Source organism: Loxodonta africana, chromosome 18 (assembly GCF_030014295.1).
Source record: "Loxodonta africana isolate mLoxAfr1 chromosome 18, mLoxAfr1.hap2, whole genome shotgun sequence".
Classification (NCBI taxonomy): domain Eukaryota; kingdom Metazoa; phylum Chordata; class Mammalia; order Proboscidea; family Elephantidae; genus Loxodonta; species Loxodonta africana.
The window spans coordinates 61211179-61231070 of NC_087359.1; the positions used below are offsets into that span (position 1 = coordinate 61211179).

The window sequence follows — 19892 nt, forward strand, 5'->3', positions numbered from 1 at the left end:
TTAATATCAAAAAGTATTTCTAATAATGGGGCTTGGGAGGACAGTGGTTAACCAGAAGACTGGCAGTTCAAATCCACCATCAAGTTAGTTTCTCATACAAAAATTTACATACACTTTGCTATATACTCCTAATTGCTCTCCCCTAATGAGACAGCCCATCCCTTCCCTACACTCTCTCTTTTCGTGTCCATTCCGCCAACTTTTGACCCCCTTTGCCCTCTCATCTCCCCTCCAGATAGGAGATGCCAACATAGTCTTATGTGTCTACTTGATCCAAGAAGCTCAGTCTTCACCAGAGTCATTTTCTATCCCATTGTCCAGTCCAATCCCTGTCTGAAGAGTTGGCTTTGGGAATGGTCCCTGTCTTGGGCTAACAGAAAGTCTGGGGACCATGACCACTGGGATCCTTCTAGTCTCAGTCAGACCATTAAGTCTGGTCTTTTTATGAGAATTTGGGGTCTGCATCCCAGTGCTCTCCTTCTCCCTCAGGGGTTCTCTGTTGTCTTCCCTTTCAGGACAGTCATCAGTTGTAGCCAGGCATCATCTAGTTCTTCTAGTCTCAGGCTGATGTAGTCTCTGGTTTACGTGGCCCTTTCTGTCTCTTGGGCTCCTAATTACCTTGTATCTTTGGTGTTCTTCATTCTCCTTTGGTCCAGGTGGGTTGAGACCAATTGATACATCTTAGATGGCTGCTTGCTACAAAGGCCATTTCTTAATGAATCAAGGACACCAGAGCCCACCTGCCTGATGCTGCCTTTTTACATACTGCCTGCCTCCACTTCTGATAGACCCGAGTAATTCATCCTGCCCAGCCTAGACAACCTCTTCCTCCCTGCTCCTACGACCAAGCTATCCCTAGTCAATCTAACCGTATTTTATTTAGCTTCCATATATATTTACCTGTAAGAATAGTTTCCTGCTTTAAAGCAAAGACCCACAGTAGGTAGTGGAATTATGGGATAGGAGTGGGGTATTGATATAAATATAAAAGTATATTTTTCAGGATTAGGAACTGGGAATTACATCTTCTGTTACTGCTGGTGGTGCTATGAAAAGATTATGTAATAAAATATTTTCAAATTTAAAACAATTGACTCAAAGTGGATCAATGACCTAAACATAAGAACTAAAACCATAAAACACTGAGAAGAAGACATAGGGGTAAATCTTCATGACCTTGGATTTGGCAATGGATTCTTAGATATGACACCAAAAGCATGAGCAACAAAATATCACTATAATAATTGAAAACTGAAAACAACACAAATGCCCATTTGAAATAGAGTGAATAATTTTTTGTATATTTATGCAGTAGCTTATTCGGCAGCAATGTAAAAATGAATTGCAGTCAAATGAAACACGAATGACACTTTTAGACATAAAGTTGAGCAAAAAAGTCAGACACAAAAGAGCATGTACTATATGGCTCCATTTATATGAAGTTCAAGAACAGACAAAATTAATTTATGGTGATATCAGAATAATAGTTAGCTTTGGGGAAATTACTGAGTTTGAAGTACTGTTAAAGAGCTTTTTGATGGTGGTAAAAATGTTCTTTATCTTTATATGGGGGCCCTGGTGGCACAGTGGTTAAGAGTTCAGGCTGCTAACCAAAAGGTTGGCAGTTCAAACCCACGAGCTGTTCCTTGGAAACCCTTTGGGTCAGTTCTACTCTATCCTATAGAGTCACTATGAGTCAAAATTGACTCGATGGCAATGAGTTTTTTTTTTTTTAATCTTTATATGAGTGGTGCTTACATGATGTATAGATAGATAAACATTCATCGATCTAACCAGTTAGAATTTGCCCACTTTTTTATTGCATGCTTGTTATTTTTCAATGAAAAATAAATTTAATTGTCATATATGTTATTCTTCAATGAAAAATAAATTTAATTGTCACATACAGTTGTTTGAGATTAAGTGCCTATTGAAGGAAAGGCTTTAAGAGATCAAGTGGTTGTTGCATTTGGCCATAGTTATAATAATGATGACTGTAAGGGCTATAGGAAACCCTGGTGGCATGCTGGTTAAGTGCTGCAGCTGCTAACCAAAAAGGTCAGCAGTTCAAATCCGCCAGGCTCTCCTTGGAAACGCTACGGTAAGTTCTACTCTGTCCTATAGGGTCACTATGAGTCAGAATTGACTTGATGGCAATGGGTGTGGTTTGGTTTATGAGGGCTATAAGTAGGTCGGCTTCATCTCACTGCATTGGAGAAATATAGAAAGTAAAAGGCAAGCTCAGATCTTTTAAACTCTCATCTCAAGTTGCAGTCAGAAAACCAGAAAGTTTCCATAATGGCTGTAAAGGAATTTTTATTTCCTGTAGCTTCAGCAGATGTCAATAAAAAATCAGCTAAAATTTAATGTGACAGAATTATAATGTAAGTTGAACTCACAGACTTGCCAAGTTTCTTATGAGAAAGTTAGCACATTGCTTGGGAAATAGAGGGGACCTGAGACTTGGAATGACTACATTTGAGTATACTCTGAAGAAGCTGACACTTGAGCCACAAATCTCCCTAATCCTTCCTTGCCAGCAGAAGCAATCTGTATTCTCCTATCTTAGACTATTAGCTTTTCTTTACTTACAGACTCTGGGCAACTAACTTATAAGGGGATGCCTATTTTCCTTAAGACACACCTGTACAATGTTCATTGCCTTTAGACCCAAAATTGGAGTCAGGTCTAAGCATCCCCCAGGGGTACTAATGCAAAATTTGTCCTTAGAGATGTTGCTGCTCCAAGAAAATAGCAAGTTTTTGCTTAATTTGTGTAGCAAAAATCTGTGGAATATGTGTGGGAATTGATCCTAAGTAATTTTAGACTAAGGGGGATGAAGTATAACATTGGATTGGCCCAAGCTTAACAATATTGTTATACTTAGTTGTAGTATTTTTAGTATCTGGGCAGTGGCCTATCTATGGAAAATAGCACCTATGGCAACTCGTTTTAAATTGCTGAATGATCTCTCACAGCTCGTGATGGAAACTGTGACGACCAAAAGAAATTGCTCATTAGCGCCCCTCCTCAAGTGGTGCACAGGCACGCACCCTACCAGTCATAATTTAGTTACACCTCTGGAATTGTTTTAACAGTTTCCTTGGTAGGTTAACTGAAACTGTGACTCAAAAATGGCCTACATTCAATTAGGTCGATGCCAGATGAGCCTTCCTGGCATACTGAAGAGGTAGAAATCAGTGGGAAAATGACTAATCAATAAACAATATTGGAACAATTGACTTTTCACATTGGAAAAAATATAAAAAATAAATTCCAATCTTACCAATAAAAAAAAAAATAAGTTACAGTTGATCAGAGACCTAGATGTAGAAAACAAAAGTTTAAAAGTTTTAGAAGCAAATATAGAGCATACCTTTTGAACTAAGTATAGTTAATTATTTCTTAAAGATTGCTCCAAATAAGCACAGACCATAAAGGAAAAGATTTATACATTTCACTACCTCAAAATTAAAAACATTGATATGACTAAGTTCACCAAAAATTAAATTAAAAGATAAGAGACAAAAGTCTGCATAGACCCATAACAAGAGAAGAGTTTGAAAAGGTAATTTAAAAAAACTCCCAACAGCAACAACAAAAAAGCCCTGGCCTGGACCGCTTCACTGGAAAATTCTACCAAACATTCAGAGAAGAGCTAACACCAATACTACTCAAAATATTTCAAAGCATAGAAAAGGAAGGAATACTCCTGAATACATTCTATGAAGCTAGCATAACCCTGATACCAAAATCAGGCAAAGACACCACAAAAAAAGAAAATTACAGACTATACCTCTCATGAATGTAGATGCAAAAATTCTCAACAAAATTCTAGCCAACAGAATTCAGTGTCATATTAAAAAAAATAATACAACACAACTAAGTGGAATTCATGCCAGGTATGCAGGTGTGGTTCAACATTAGAAAATTAATCAACATAACCTACTATATAAATAGAACAAAAGAATCACATGATCATCTCAATAGTTGCAGAAAAGGGATTTGATAAAGTCTACCACCCATTCCTGATTTAAAAAACTCTTAATAAAATAGGAATAGAAGGGAAATTTCTCAACATAATAAAGGGCATCTATATGAAACCAACAGCCAACACCATTCTCAACAGAGAGAGGCTAAAAGCATGCCACCTGAGAATGGGAACATGACAAGGATGCTCTTTATCACCACTCCTATTTAACATTGTGCTGGAAGTTCTAGCTAGAGCAATAAGGCAAGAAAAAGAAATAAAGGGCAACCAAATTGGAAAAGAAGAAGTAAAACTATCCTTATTCTCAGATGATATAATACTATACATGGAGAACCCCAAAGAGTCCACAAGAAAACTACTGAAACTAATAGAAAGATTCAGCAGAGTTGCAGAATACAAGCTAAACATACAAAAATCAGTTGGTTTCCTATACACCAACAAAGAGAACTTCAAAAGGGAAATCAGGAAAACTATACCACTTATAATAGCCCCTAAAAAGATAAAATACTTTGGAATAAATCTAACCAGAAATGTAAAAGACCTATATAAAGAAAACAAGAGAGACCTACATAAGTGAAAAAGCATACCATGCTCATGGATAGGAAGACTCAACATTATGAAAATGTCAATTCTACCCAAAGTGCTCTACAGATACAATGCAATCCCAATCCAAATACCAACAGCATTCTTTAATAAGATGGAAAAACTAATAGCCAACTTTGTATGGAAAGGAAAGAGGCCCCGGATAAGCAAAACATTATTGAAAAAAAAAAAGAATGAGGTAGGAGGCCTCACACTACCTGATTTCAGAACCTTCTATACAGCCACAGTAGTCAAAACAGCCTCGTAGTGGTACAACAACAGACACATAGACCCATGGAACAGAATCAAGAACCCAGGTGTAAATCTATCCACCTACCTTCAGCTAATTTGTGACAAAGGACCAAAGTCTATTGAATGCAGAAAAGGCAGTCTCTTTAACAAATGGTTCTACCAAACTGGATGTCCATCTGTAAAAAAAAAAAGAAAAGAAACAGGACCCATACCTCACACTGTACACAAAAGCTCAAAATGTATCAAAAATCTAAATATAAAACCTAAAATGATAAATATCATGGAAGAAAAAATAGAGACAACACTAGTGGCCCTAATAAATACAAGGCATAAATACAACACAAACCATAACTAACAATGCACAAACACCAGAAGGTAAACTAGATAACTGGGATCTTCTAAAAATTAAACACTTATGCTTATCTAAAGACTTCACCAAAAGAGTAAAAAAAGAACCTATGGACTGGGAAAAATTTTTTGGCTATGACATATCTGACAAGGTTCTAATCTCTAAAATCTGTAAAATACTTCAACACCTCAACAACAAAAAGACAAACAATCCAATTAAAGAATAGGCAAATGATAAGAAGAGACACTTTACCAAAGAAGACATTCAGGCAGCTAACAGACACATGAGGAAATGTTCTTGATCATTGGCCATTAAAAAAAAAAAAAAATTTTTTTTTTTTTTTTTTTTTAAACTACATAGATACCATCTTACCCCAACATTACTGGCACTAATTAAATTTTTTTTTTTTTTTAAAAAAAGCAGAAAATAACAAATGTTGGAGAGGTTGCAGGGAGATTTGAACTCATATGCACTGCTGGTGGGAATGTAAAATGGTACAACCACTATAAAAAACGATATGGTGCCTCCTTAAAAACCTGAAAATGGAAATGTCATACAATCCAACAATCCTACTCCTAAAAATATATCCTAGAGAAATAAGAGCCATCACACAAATAGACATATGCACACCCATGTTCATTGCAGCATTATTCACAATGGCAAAAAGGCAGAAACAACCTAAGGGCCCACCAACAGATGAATGGATAAACAAACTGTGGCACATATACACAATGGAATACTAAGGAACAGTAAAGAACAATGACGAATCTGCACAACATCTTCCAACAGGGATGAGTCTGGAGGGCCTTATGCTGAGTGAAATAAGTCAGTCACAAAAAGACAAATATTGTATAAGACCACTATTATAAAAATTCATGAAAAGGTTTACACACAGAAAAAGAAAATCTTCGATGTTTATGAGTGAGGGAAGGGTTGGGGAGGGGAAATCACTAACCAGATAGTAGACAAGTATCAACTCTGGTGAAGGTTGGATTATATACGAACTGAACATTATATACTGGATTTAGCAATCAATAAGGCAGTAACAAAGAAAATATTTGTTAACTGTCTAAGTGCAAGGCGTTTTGACATGTCAAAGAACGGGGAAGTACGGTATAAATCTGAAGACAAGATACAGCTTTCCTGATTTGACTCGGCAGATTTTATTTAGATGATGTTGATGATGATGGTGGTGGTGGTGATAAGTCATATTTCATCACATAAAAATTCTAAACCCTCTAACAAATAATTACAAACTTTCTGCTTAGGTGGGATTTTTGGATCGGCAGAGGACATTAACCTTGCTGGAAATATTCTATGATCAAAGTCCAAAAATGCTTAAGACATTACTCCGAAACCCAAGACAATGTAAGTTTTACTCAGAAGGAGTTTGCTTAAGCTGGGGTGATGCATTACATTGCTATGATAACACAAGGTCATTCTTCCCCCATGGAATTCCTTCTCGACAACATCTGCCTTAGATCATGATAGGTATAAGTAGTTGTGCATTCCCTACAAAATTTACTTTTAATCCCAGCCCATCTGTTTTTCACCATAGCACAATACTAAAAGTTGTCATGTGAGAACACAGCTAGAATTCAATTTTAAATTCATTCAGATGATGGGGTGTTCTAATATTAATCTGAATGTTTTAGAAATTAAGTCAGTAATGATAATTGCAGTCTTAATGTGTCCAACTTAGAATTCTAACATTTCTAAGAAAAATATTTCCCTCTCCCAAGCATTTTTACTTGCATATATTTATTGTACGTGTACAGTAAAACATTATTTTTACATTATTACCAAAACAGATATAATTATGGGTTTCGTTTTTATTTTTTAAAGATAATATCTTTGAATGGCTAGGCTTTCAAAAGAATGGCTATATTTTAGTTTTATGTGAGAATGTATTGATTGGTTATTTCATAATCTGTGGGTGGTATACATGAAGTATTCCTGAAATTTGCAGGAATCACAAGTATAGCTTAACTACTAAACATCTCGGGTAGAGAAGGGTAGGCTCATGGCATGAGTCCCATCAGGTCTGTTTTTTTTTTTTTTTTTAACTGTGGGATTCTGGTGAATGCTATTCAATCTTTCCCTAGAATTCTGAACCAGGTGCCCATGCAGTTGTGGGGGAAAAATTGAGGAGTGAAGGAGAAAGAAAGAGGGGAAGGAAACTGGGAGAGACAATGACTATTGGAAAAACATAGCCCCAGTGAAAGATTACCAGGGATAGAGACTTGAATTTATTTTGTTATCACAGTCATTGAAAAGGTGTTTAGATGAAAGACATCTAAACATCCCTTCGCCATCCCTATGTTGTGCTTATTGTGAGAGGACTAAAGGCAATGAACAAATTCCGTTTGCCTTGGCAGCCTAAGCAACAATCCAAGTAGCAAAAGAAGGATCATGTTCACTTCCAAAGCCCACCTTTTAGGAAGTGATGGTTTCTAACTTAGTAGCGAGCATTTTTTATGTTTCCTTGGGTACTTTTTTGTCTTTCATTGCGTTGCAGGGACAGGTAATTAATATTTATTTAAAGAAATATTACCATCACTGTGTTCAATGCTTTTTTACATTAGTTAATTTGATTGCTCTCATTCTACATTATAAAATCATTTGTTTAGGTAAATGTTTTGTTTTCTGCTTTAGGGCCACTCGTTGAGTTTGAAGAGATAGATTTGTCTGAGTTCTGGGGAGATATGGATAATCAGAAACACATCTATGAAGACTTTGATCATACGCTCTTACAGATGAACACATTAGTTGCTGAAAAGCATGCTGGAAAAATGCAAAGTAAATTGTTAGAAAATCAAGATCAACAAAAACATGATGAACAGAGAAAATCATCACCACCACCAAATTCACCAGAACAACAGAGAATGACTGCAGAACAAGGATCACAAAGAACATCAACAGAAGAACAACAAAGTAGAGGGTCAACTACAGAACAACAACTGCATAGGAACTCAATAGCGGAACAAGGAACCCACACAGGGTCAACTCCAGAACAAGGATCAAGTACAGAGTCAATAATAGAACAAAGGCAACATAGCGAGTCAGCAACAGATCAAGGACCAAACAGAGTGTCAACTTTAGAACACGGAACCCACATAGAATTGACTGCAGAACAAGAAACCCACATAGAATTGACTGCAGAACAAGAAACCCACAGAGAATCAATTGCAGAACAAGGACTTTACAGAGAATCAATAAGAGCACAAGGACAACACGAACAAAGACCACACCGAGGGTCAACTGCAGAACAAGGATCACTCAGAGAGTCAATAACAGAAGAACCACGTACAGATTCAACTGGAGAACAAGGATCACGCAGAGTGTCAATGACAGAACAAGGATCACATCTAGGGTCAACTGCAGAACAAGAATCACGCAGAATGTCAATGACAGAACAAGAATCACATAGCTTGTCAATTGCAGAACAAGAATCACGCAGAATGTCAATGATAGAACAAGAATCACATAGATTGTCAATTGCAGAACAAGGATCACGCAGAATGTCAATGACAGAACAAGGATCACATACAGGGTCAACTGCAGAACAAGGATCACGTAGAGTCTCAATGACAGAAGAAGGACTACACAGAGAAATAATTCCAGAGCATCAGAATATATACTCAGCTTCAGAGTCAAGTACAAATTCTCAGGAGGTTACTTCTGAGTACACAGTAATCCCTCCACAGGAAGAGAGGTTTCAGGGGCAAGCATATGAAGAGGAACTAGCCATAAGTTCTGAACTGCAAGAAGTTCTAACATCAAGTAGAAAATATCATCTTCCAGGTAGGAATGCAGTTCTGCAACATCAGCTCCCTGTTTTGTGGAGTGGTTTTAAACATGCTTTCAGAATATACGCATTGAAATTAGGATCTTTTCTGGCATATCAGGTCATGCAAACATCAGGCACGTTTTGCTACTCAACGCGAGTCTATAGCTTGAACAATTAATTAAATGCAAACCAGAATGTCTCCATTGTCAGCTTACCAAGATTCTCCTTTTTCACTACAAGCCCATTTGTGAAGAAGAAACCTAGCAATGTTAGATAGAGAAATGTTTTAATTGAGTCTCTGAAAAGGCAGCAGGAGCCCTTTTGTTCTAAATGTATTGTATATTAGAAACTACTTTCTAAAATTTCTTGTATTTCAGCTATAAAATGAGTTTTGCTTTTTTCAGTTATGTGCACAATATTATGTTTTCTAGCAGGGTTTCTGCAAGTCATCTTTAAAACTGAAAGAGCCCTGCAGTTCAAATATTTATTCTGCAGAAAACATTTCCTCTGAACTTTGTATTCCAGTTTATTCCCTTTTGTTGAAAAGTCTAGTCTTTTAGACAGCCAATCTCAATACCACTTAAGACCTCATATAGGTGTGATTTTTTAAAGTTATGTCTAATTCTAAAGTCCCATAGTCCCAAGAAAGTTCTTATTTAAAACTCCAAGAGATGGGTAACCTGTGTTCCAGATTCTACACTATCATCAACTAATTTGAAATCTTTCATTTTTCAACCTACGTTTATTTCTCTACAAAATGAGGGTACTAGTTTCTAGTTCTCCTTATATAGCAGGAACGCAGATAAAAAAAATTCAGTGAAGTTACTATTCAATTGAATGTTATATTAGTGTTGATTTAAATTAACAATGTCTAAACAAGATAGGAGTTTCTTTTTTTCTCATATAAAAGTCAAAACTTGTATGATGGCTTAGTCCCATGAAATTAGCAGGGGCTCAAGTTCCTTCAATCTTGTGGATCCTCCAACCACATGGTCCAAGATGGCTCACCACCAAATCCATATTCTATCTGATAGACAAGGTAAAAGAAAAAGAGGTAGGCATCACATCACTTCCCCTCACATATCATTGGTCAGAATTTAGGCATATAATTACACCTAGCTGAGAAGGAGACTGGAAAATGCAACTTTCATTATGGGTGGCCAAATTGGGGGACAGCAAACAGCTTTTTTTTTAATTAGCTACAGAGCAGCTCTCAACAATTAAAATTAAGTGTTTTCACTGTGGTTCAGTGTTTCAAAACATATATGGGAAAGTACCTGAAAAGAAGTTTTTTATGTTGTATATGCAAGACATTTCTTTCATTCATTAACCTTAGAATATATAATAGAAAGAATTTTAGTCCTAATATATCCAATTCATACGCATTTTCTTTTGTACCTTCTAGAAACTGCAGAAAAAGTTCAGAAAGAAAAATCCTGTGAACCTAAGTCCCAAAAAGTAGAAGGAAAGGCATGGTCAGGTAACTACTTATTTAAGCCTCCTTTCATTTATACTCTAGAACAAAAATATTGTGGAAGTGAAGTTAAATTGGCTATGGTATTCAGTGTGTTCTTTTACAGGTGAATTTTTGACTTGTAATTGGAAGACGAAGTATGCCAAATTTGAAGATGAGGAACAGGCAAACTTAATCTATGGTAACTCCAGATTCACAGGTACATGTTTACAGTGAAATCAGGAAGCATAAGTGGCAGTCCAATTTGTGGATTTAATTTACTGTAGTACCCCCATGATAAAGACTAGACTTAGCTAATTGATTTAAATATATACAAGATGAGTATTTTTGGTGGTGGTGTACTTGTAGGCATGTGCTGTTGATGAATGCTCTTCTATTTTTAAACTTATGGCATTATGTATACTTTTTTTTTTACCATTGTGTGGCCCACAACTTCTTTGAAGCTGTGATCCCTGCATACAAAGGGAATCAGATATTAGATATTAGAACTCAATTGAAATCATTCCAGCTATTCCTCTCTTTGGTAGGTCTGCATCTGAAGACCTGAAACAGGTAAGAATCTGTCTTGTTTTTGAAGACTCACAAAGATGGATCTACTCGACCGAGCCAAGAATGGTTTTTAGCTCCCAGATAAACCATGTATTTAACAACTACTGTTCCAACAAGTACTCGCATTTTACTAGAATGCTATTTTATCATTTTACCTTTCATATCAACAAGTACTATAGCTAATTAGATTATTTTTCTCCTTCTGCAAATTTTTTTCTCACTTAAGGCTGGATCAGATAACGAACTATCGCTCCTCAAAATATTTTGGTGAAAACGCATGGCATTTGTCAAGCTCTTGTGGCTTGCTTGCTCATGTTCTTCTCCCTGATCTTACTTCTGTATTTCAATTTTACTTTTGCCATTAAAAAAAATTGCATGGGTGTTCATTTTAAGTCATGTCAAATCTCATTTAGAAGACAGAAGGTCATGAATGACTGAATAAATGAATAAATCAAACATAAGTCATTGGGCTGACATTTTATGAAATATGCTTCATGTTGTAACATTGAGCTTCAGGATAAATGTATTAGTCAAGACTCTTGGGGTGGGGGAAATTGTGGTAGGGGTATTTACTAGCTTATTTAATTGAAAAGTCCAGAGTGCAGGTGGTTTCAGGTACAAGTGTATCCAAGCACTCAAACAGTAACAGCAGGACATTGTCTCTCTACCTCTTAGCCCTGTTCTTCTCTGTGTTACTTTAAATTTTAGGTATTTTTCGCTATATTGTGGCAAAAATGGCCACAAAAGCATCTCTAAGCTTATATCCTACTAGCTCAGCAATCAGAGTTCAAAAAGAGTGACTCTTCCCCAGTAACCGTTGAGTCAGTTCCAACTCAGTGAGCCTGTAGGACAGAGTAGAATTGCCTCATAGGGTTGGCAAGGAGCGGCTGGTGAATTCGAACTGCTGACCTTTTGGTTAGCAGTCTGAGCTCTTAACCACTGTACTACCAGGGCTCTTTTTCCCCAGTACTTCCCAAAAAAGTTCTGGAGCTAATTCTCATTGGCCTGTATTGGGTTACATTATGTCTTATATGAATCACATGAATCATACCTGTATCACATGGTCACCCTTGGAGCAAAAGTTGAAGAGGCTCAGCACCACCTGAGTCATCTGAACTGACAGTGGAGGAGTGATGTTTTCCCAAAGGAAAAAGGAGAACGTTATCCTCATTAAGGGAACATGGATTCCCGACAAGCAAAAATGGCAGATGTCCATTATGATAGATACTCGCATATATTCTCCCTAAGCTTTGAGAAAACTTTTCACTTGACTGCTTGGTGTATGTTTTATGCTTGACAGACCTACACTCAATTATCAGAAATATTCAGTCTTACAAAGAAGGAAAAGGCAGGACTGCCTTCAATGGAGTTTCCCTCAATCTGCTCCAGTTTGTGCAACTCCTGGAGACATTTGTTGGTGAAGATGCCTCTTTGAATGTCAGTGAGGACCTCACCTCCTTTTTTAGGAGGTGCTATGTTGAAACAAAAGAAGAGAAAATGAGTGCCTTAGAACAGGTGGGTTATATTTATCAATGAAACAAATTAGGTCACTATTATAAAGTAAATCTCAACCTCAGTTGCTCCTAACGTGGCTCTCCTTAAGCATCTTACAACCAAATTTACTACTTTAATTCAACAATCACAGGCATTAAATATTTTGTTTTATTGTTAAATGGTCTAAGATCACACTCCAGAGAACTCATCGCCCTAATAATAACATGACTACTCCTTGCAGGAGGTGGCTTATTGTACAGCTTTGTTTTTCCTCCCCTGCAGCTTTAGTAGCAGATTCTGAAGAACAGATATGTATATACGCAAAAACGTGTGTGTATTCTATTCTCTCTGCTTTGTAAGTGCATCTGCAAATACACATACCTAGGAGTATGGTTATGGCTTGGGTATATATTTTTATTCATGGGCACCCAGGTAATAGACATTTCCAAAGTATAAACTACTTACTTCAGAGATAGACAAATGCACCCAAATTAACTGAAATAAACAGTTTATGGACTCTTACATGAAATGGGTAAATTAGATTCACCAAGCATATTCAGTAATCTCATCAACCTTAGGATTCTTCTCAACCTAATTCTCGAGTTGATATTCTGTTTGCCTCTTCAATTGTGGTTCCTCCCATTTAACCCAATGGAATATATTCACTTTAGTTTTGCAATTAAATCTATCTAGATATTCATTCAATTATTATTTAACTCACAGAATTAACCTAGTAAATTTAAAAGGTAGATAAAATCAATGTCAAATATAAAAAATATTTTTTAGTACAGCCATTATTTATTGTTTGAGCACAGCGATTCATCTTCTTCACTACAAAAGATATCCCACCAAGAAGCTAGGCAGAGCATGCCAGGTGCTTATCACATTCCTGAACAACCGAGGAGTAGAGTGAAAAGGAGTGAATCAAGATTCTTAAGGAGATATAGGCCTCTTCCTAAGTCAGTGTGTTTTAGTCCAGTAAAGAGAATGCCTGTTTTTTGGTCAAGAAGTGAAACAGGAAAATGGCATTTAGGAAATTAAAATTAACTCTCTGCATGTTTCCATTAGTATCATCTTGGCCCCTAAGTAAAGCTGATTTTATAAAAGATACTGCACTGTTTTTGGCATAGACATAGGGTGCGAGCTACCACAATGAAAATTGTGTCTTCTGTGCTTTGTTATCCTATTTGTATCCTAGGTTAGACAGAATGCTTCACGAGTTCGACGGGGGCTTCTCTTAGAAGCCCTCTTTCAGAAATGGGACAGTGATGGCTCAGGCTTCTTGGATCTGAATGAAGTTGATGAACTGTTGTACACATACAAGGAGGGAATGGAAAAAGAATCTATGAAAAAAGGTAAAACATAAGAATTTTCTTATTTAAGTAGTGGTAACAATTTGGCTTTAATGTCCCAGGACTAATATAAATGACATACATAAATCGAGTTAAAACACTGGCTGTTCTGTCATGATTGCCTAAGGAAGATCCATCTCTGCCTAGGTCACTGCGGAATTGTAATAAAGGACTTTTAAGGACCCAAGTCATAAAGCCTCTGCCTGGCCCAGTTGTATTCTCTTTTCCTGAAATTAAAATTGTACTTTTTTTTCTTGTTAGCATACCATAGAAGAGTATGTTTAAGGGACATCAAGGCCATGGAAATCCAACCAGGTTCTTCTTTCGGCTGTGAAGCTTTTTATAAGCAATTAATATTTTCACAAAAGAATCCAAGTTGAACATTTTCTCTGTGATTCACATACAAAATTGTCCTTAGATTGTTCACCTGATAGCATGAAGATATTGCTCTAATGTGGCTGAAATGCTTCTACAAGGCTGACAAGTAGAGGAAATTACAAAGTGACCCAAAGAGGTTTTTTCCTCGACTATGGATGTTCAACATCTAAGGAAAAGCACAGCCATTGTGCTGGTGTTTCCCCACTAGGCTATCTACCATACCCCCAGGGAGCATTTGGAAATAAACAGGGGCTTTTTTTTTTTTTTTTTTTTTGCATGTGGGGAGGGTACCCCACTAGTATTTACTGGGAGGGTGCCAGGAATGCTAAACATCCTGCAGTATACAGGCAGTCTTGCACAATAAAGAATTGTCCCACCCAAAATGCCAAAGTTGCCCCATTGAGAAACACTGAACATGTACGTTTTAGTTTGCAATTTCTGTTCTAAACGAAAGAATATGAACAAAATAATGTGCCATTTTTAAAGAAGGTTACAAGTGTCATGATAACCTTTCCAGAATCAATTAAGCAGATGGAATTAGTGCTCATAATACTTGTGCCCCAAGTCTCTATTTATTAAACATAACCATCTAATGCTAAACTCATCTAATGCCTTCCACAGCATCCCTTGACTCCCTATTTCCCTATTCAGACATGTTGGATGGTAGCAAGAGACAAGGAGAGAAATCAAAGCAGCACACTGTCGGAATTGATAGCACCCAAGCTGAGCAAATTATCTGAGAAGCTGGACTATATGAAGAAGAGTGGGGCATCAGGATTGGAGGAAGACTCATTAACAACCTGCGATACACAGATGACACAACCTTGCTTGCTGAAACTATATGTTGCTCTAATTCTGATTACTGTTTATTGCATACACAGTCTTACTATCATCAGACTGCAGCCTCTTAAGGAGCCCTGATGGTGCAGTGGTTAAGAGCTCAGCCGCTAACCAAAAGATCTACAGTTTGAATCCACCAGCCACTCCTTGGAAACCCTATATAGGGTCACTGTGAGTTGGAATCGACTCGATGGCAACATGTTTGGCTTTTGGTTTTTGCAGCCTCTTAGCAGGGGTGCTGGGGAAGGTACTTGTGCAGGCCAGTCTTTGCAGAGATTTTGCTCCACTTGGCCAGTTCATATTCTTATTTTGGGGGAATGTGCATAATTTCTCCCTTGAAATTTACCCCTTGATCATGTTTCTCTCAGCCAATAATGAAAGTTGTTCTTTGTCTTGCTGATTAGAGCGACTCAGCATAATATTAAAAACTCTGATGTCCACATGATTGTCTTCTCACCAAAATAAAAATCAACCCTAACTCTTCTTGCGAGTAAACCTACATTTCTGGTGCCTTGATTCTCAGTTTTGCTCCCCATTTTAGACAGTCCTAACCCTCTGGACTGGTAGGGGTGGGTGGTAAGGGCACACAGATAAATCCTAACAGCAGATATCTGATGTTCTTTTCAACAGCAGTGCCTGAAAATTACAGTAGGTGAGACAACATGGATATGCAACATCATTTATTATTTACACTAGCTTTATTGCAGTCAGTGACAGCCGGTATAACCAAAAGTTCCCTTGAGCATCAAGACAGAAATTACTGTATCTCATCAATTCTAAGACGTTTTCTTATATTTCAACATTTCTAAAACAGGGATTCATCTTACCGTTGATAGCATGTCACGATTGCTGGTGTTCAATGGTGATCATGACATAGTACTCATTACCTAAACATGTGTGAACGTAGTTGTTATTCCTAATGGCATGACTGGTCAACTGCATTTCCTTGACCTTTTCATTAGCCCTTTAATGAAAGAACAACTTGGTTGTTGTCTGAAAATCTTCTGTTGAAACCTTGTGGTAAGCTCAAGAAAGTGCCAGCATCAAAATTTGCAGAACGGTGATAGCGGCTTAGAAGAAAATGCTACAGACAATAGGGGACACTCTTTTAAGAAATACTGCATCACCAATGCACCCTTTCTTGTGGTATAAAATCCCTCCCAAACTTCTCCCTAGATCTTCTTCTGCAGTGGTGCTAACTAGACCACAGATGCCCCAGCTCTAATTACTGTTTTCCTTTTCTCATTATAATGTCATTATTGTAAGACTTGGGGGTCCTATAGCCAGAGCAATCCAGAGTGCAATATAGCATTGCAGAGCTCTGTGTCCAAGACATTAGCTCTACATAGTTAAGTTCCTTCTGTGTCCTTAGCTACTCTTACTCTTGAGGTTAGAAGAATCCAAACCACTCCACAGTTCTGCCTATTTTCTCTTCTTGTCTTATCTGTCTGCCTCCATAAGGGCTGATTCATCCCTCAAGTCTGGTGGACTTGCAAGTTTCTCCTGAATTTACTAACTTAACCCCTTACTCTCCATGATGATTTTTTCCTCTTATATTATAAATTTCTCTTCTAATCAATGCTTCCCTCTCAAAAGCTATCAAAATTCTTATTCTAATACAGTAAATTCCCACCCCCATTCATTTTATCAGATCCCAGTACAAATGATTTTGCTCTTCACTGAGTTTAAGGATTTATCTGGCAACTTTGGCATACCAGGTTTCCAATTCTTAAAGTATATAGTACACAAGAGAAAGAATTGTCATGGTTATTTCAGTCCTTTCAAAAATCATTGTATTAGCTGATTTTCAAATGTACCCAAGTTTATCAATTGTCATGTCATTAGCTGCGTCTTCTGTGAACTTTACATTACACTGCTTGTCTTAGGCTGTGACCAAAGAGGATTTAATTAATGAAATTCCAAAAGCATAATGAGATGTTTTCCACTTACAAGATGGACATACTTCATAACACAGAACTATGTTCTGCAGAGGGAAGAACATTAGACAATAGTCAAGAGAGCTAGGTTCCAACACTGGCTCTATATCACTAAATGGTCATGTGACCTGGGTGTCCTTATTTGTAAAATGAAGGAGTTAGGCATGATGAATTCTAGAATTTTAAGGAATCCAAGGGTAATATTATAAAGAAGTTCCAATATATGTGATTGAGGTATAGCAACAGGGATAGGCAGAAAGCATAAAATGTAAAGGGTTAAGCTAAGCAAATGAGAATGAGGAAAGCAATGAGGAGGCAAAACCTGCTGCCAGAAGAAAATGTCTGCAAGCAGGAAGAACAAATTCTTCTCTCTGAGGGTAGGCTTGTACAAAATGACTCTCTGAACACACATTGGTAGCCACCTGGCCTGAAGAGCTGACTGTTGAGTTGATGGCAATATGAAAGAAGAAAGGCAGATTTAGCCTTTTTAAAAAGGAAGAAAATTCTAAATTCAAGCATTAGACAACAACTGATCAGCAAGTCTTCAAACAGCTCTGTATTTTTTTGGTCGTTATTGTTTTTGCTCTACCCTTTCTGTCATCTCTTTCTGTGTCCAAGATTAAAAATTGGAGTTTAAATAGCATAAAGCCACAGAGTTAGAAAATATCACTGGTGGTGTGCTCAAAATGGGAGTTTTCTATGTGGAAGAGGGAAACTTGGACCTTTTAGCCTGTCATTCCCCTTTTCATTTCTAATACGACCTAATTTTTGGAGCAGAAATATCACAAATAAAAAGCTATAGGATATGTGACCTGTTCTATACTGTGGAATTTCATGAAATAAATCACTCTCCCCATCACTCCTGTGGAATAACTATTAACTTGCTGGCTATGCCCTTTAATTTTTTTAATTAAATGACAAGATCTGGTTTAATATATAAATTTCTATTTAAGTAGGAAGTTTAACTCTCCTAAAGTAATAACATTTTAGTGATGCATTCCATCACCAAATTCCAGAAATCTTGGACAGTAAGAGCCATATCTGTTTAGAAAGTTTCATTGCAAAACGCAAAGTGTTTTTTAAAGAAACTGAAAACTGGACAAGTAGCTAGCTTCAAGTGGCTGCTGTTCCCTCACTCTGGAACTCTGTAACAAGGAATCACTGAGGAATGCCTCAGTCTTTCCCAGGTTTTCATGGAAATCTTCATTAGATGGCACTTTTGAATATAATGGGCCACTTTTTTTGTAGTATGTCTTTCATTTAGGTTTGTCTGTTTCGTCCTGATTAAATTCAGCTTATGCATCTTTGATAGGAATATCACGTAAGGGATGCTGTTTTTCTCATTGAATCCTATCAGAAGTTCCATGATGATGTTAACCTTGACTAGCTGATTAAGATGATATCTGACAGGTCCCTCCACTTTGAAGTTACTCTTTTTCCTTTTGTTATCAATATCTATTTTGTGAGTGTATTTGGACGCCATATAAATATTCCCTTCTTTGTCAAATTTTTCGTTTATTCATTTATATCAGTATGAACTCATGGTTTCCTATTTTAGTCAATGAGTTATAATTCATTACTATCATTATTTATTTTGATGCTCAAATTGTCTCAAATTTGGCAATTGGGAGTTCTTTCAAGATGGCTCCTGTGTCTCCCCTGTCCCCCATCCCCATCCCATGCAGCATTTTGATGTGGTTGTGGGGAAAAAAGTGCTCTCAATCAGTTCTTAGCATAGTTTGGCAAAGAAATTCGATCTATGTCATTTCAGGAAAGGATTTCTCGGAATCCCAGATTGCAGACTTTATGCAACTATTTCTTATTAAAATAACTTAAAATTCTCTGTACTTAAAATATCATGTTTTTAACCTGCTGGCTACAAATTTAGAATTTTTCCTTTACCCTTTCGGGATACCAGCCACAAGCTCAAGGGCCACCCAGGCTCCCTCACCTCTGACCTACTGCCTCCCACCACTCCTTTGGATTTGATAATTTGCTAGAATGACCCACAGAACTCATGGACAGTGCTATAATTATTATGACAGTCTTATAGGAAGAAGGATATGAATGAAGAGATGCACAGGGTGAGGTCTGGGAGTGTCTCCAACGGGAAGCTTCCATGTCCCAAAAAGGGATGCATTGCCCGTCTACCCCACATGCATCGATGTCTTTCACCAACAGGAAACGCATTGAGATTCAGTGTCCGGAGCTTTTATTGATAATTTTTGCCATATCCCCGTGAGGTGGTCATTATGAGGTAGTATCATGAGGTGTGTCCCTCTAACCTGGCAGCCCCCACCCAAAAGCTACCTCACCATCATAACCTGTCAGATCTGGTCTGGAGACCTATGTTGTTGTTTTTGTTGTTAGGTGCCATCGAGTCGGTTCTGACTCATAGTGACCCTATGTAAAACGGAATGAAACACTGCCTGGTCCTGCCCCATCCTCATAATCATTGTTATGCTTGAGCCCATTGTTTTGGTTACCGTGCCGATCCACCTTGTTGAAGGTCTTCCTCTTTTATGCTGACCTTCTACTTTACCATGCATGACGTCCTCTCCAGGGACTGACCCCTCCTGATAACATGGCCAAAGTATGTGAATGAAGTCTCACCATTCTTGCTTCTAAGGAACATTCTGGCTATACTTCTTCCAAGACAGATTTGTGCATCCTTTTAGCAGTCCATTGTATATTCAGTATTCTTTACCAACACCATAATTCAAAGGCGACAATTCTTCAGTCTTCCTTAATCATTGCCCAGCTTTCGCATGCATATGAGGTGATTGAAAACACCATGGCTTGGGTCAAGTGCATCTTAATCTTCAAGGTAACATCTTTGCTTTAAACAGGTCTCTTGCAGCAGATTTGCCCAATGCAGTGTGTCTTTTTATACCTTGACTGCTG

General features: G+C 37.4%; 1 protein-coding gene across 1 annotated transcript in view; it reads left to right on the top strand.

The window, feature by feature from the left end:
• The window catches only part of EFCAB5 (EF-hand calcium binding domain 5), a 113341-nt gene that overhangs the window by 44820 nt on the left and 48629 nt on the right, over nt 1-19892 (top strand). The window contains exons 6-11 of the mRNA XM_064270336.1: nt 6443-6542; nt 7830-8978; nt 10370-10444; nt 10545-10637; nt 12288-12502; nt 13680-13836. Of these exons, the coding sequence (XP_064126406.1) occupies nt 6443-6542; nt 7830-8978; nt 10370-10444; nt 10545-10637; nt 12288-12502; nt 13680-13836 (1789 nt within the window). The remainder of the gene's footprint in view (nt 1-6442; nt 6543-7829; nt 8979-10369; nt 10445-10544; nt 10638-12287; nt 12503-13679; nt 13837-19892) is intronic.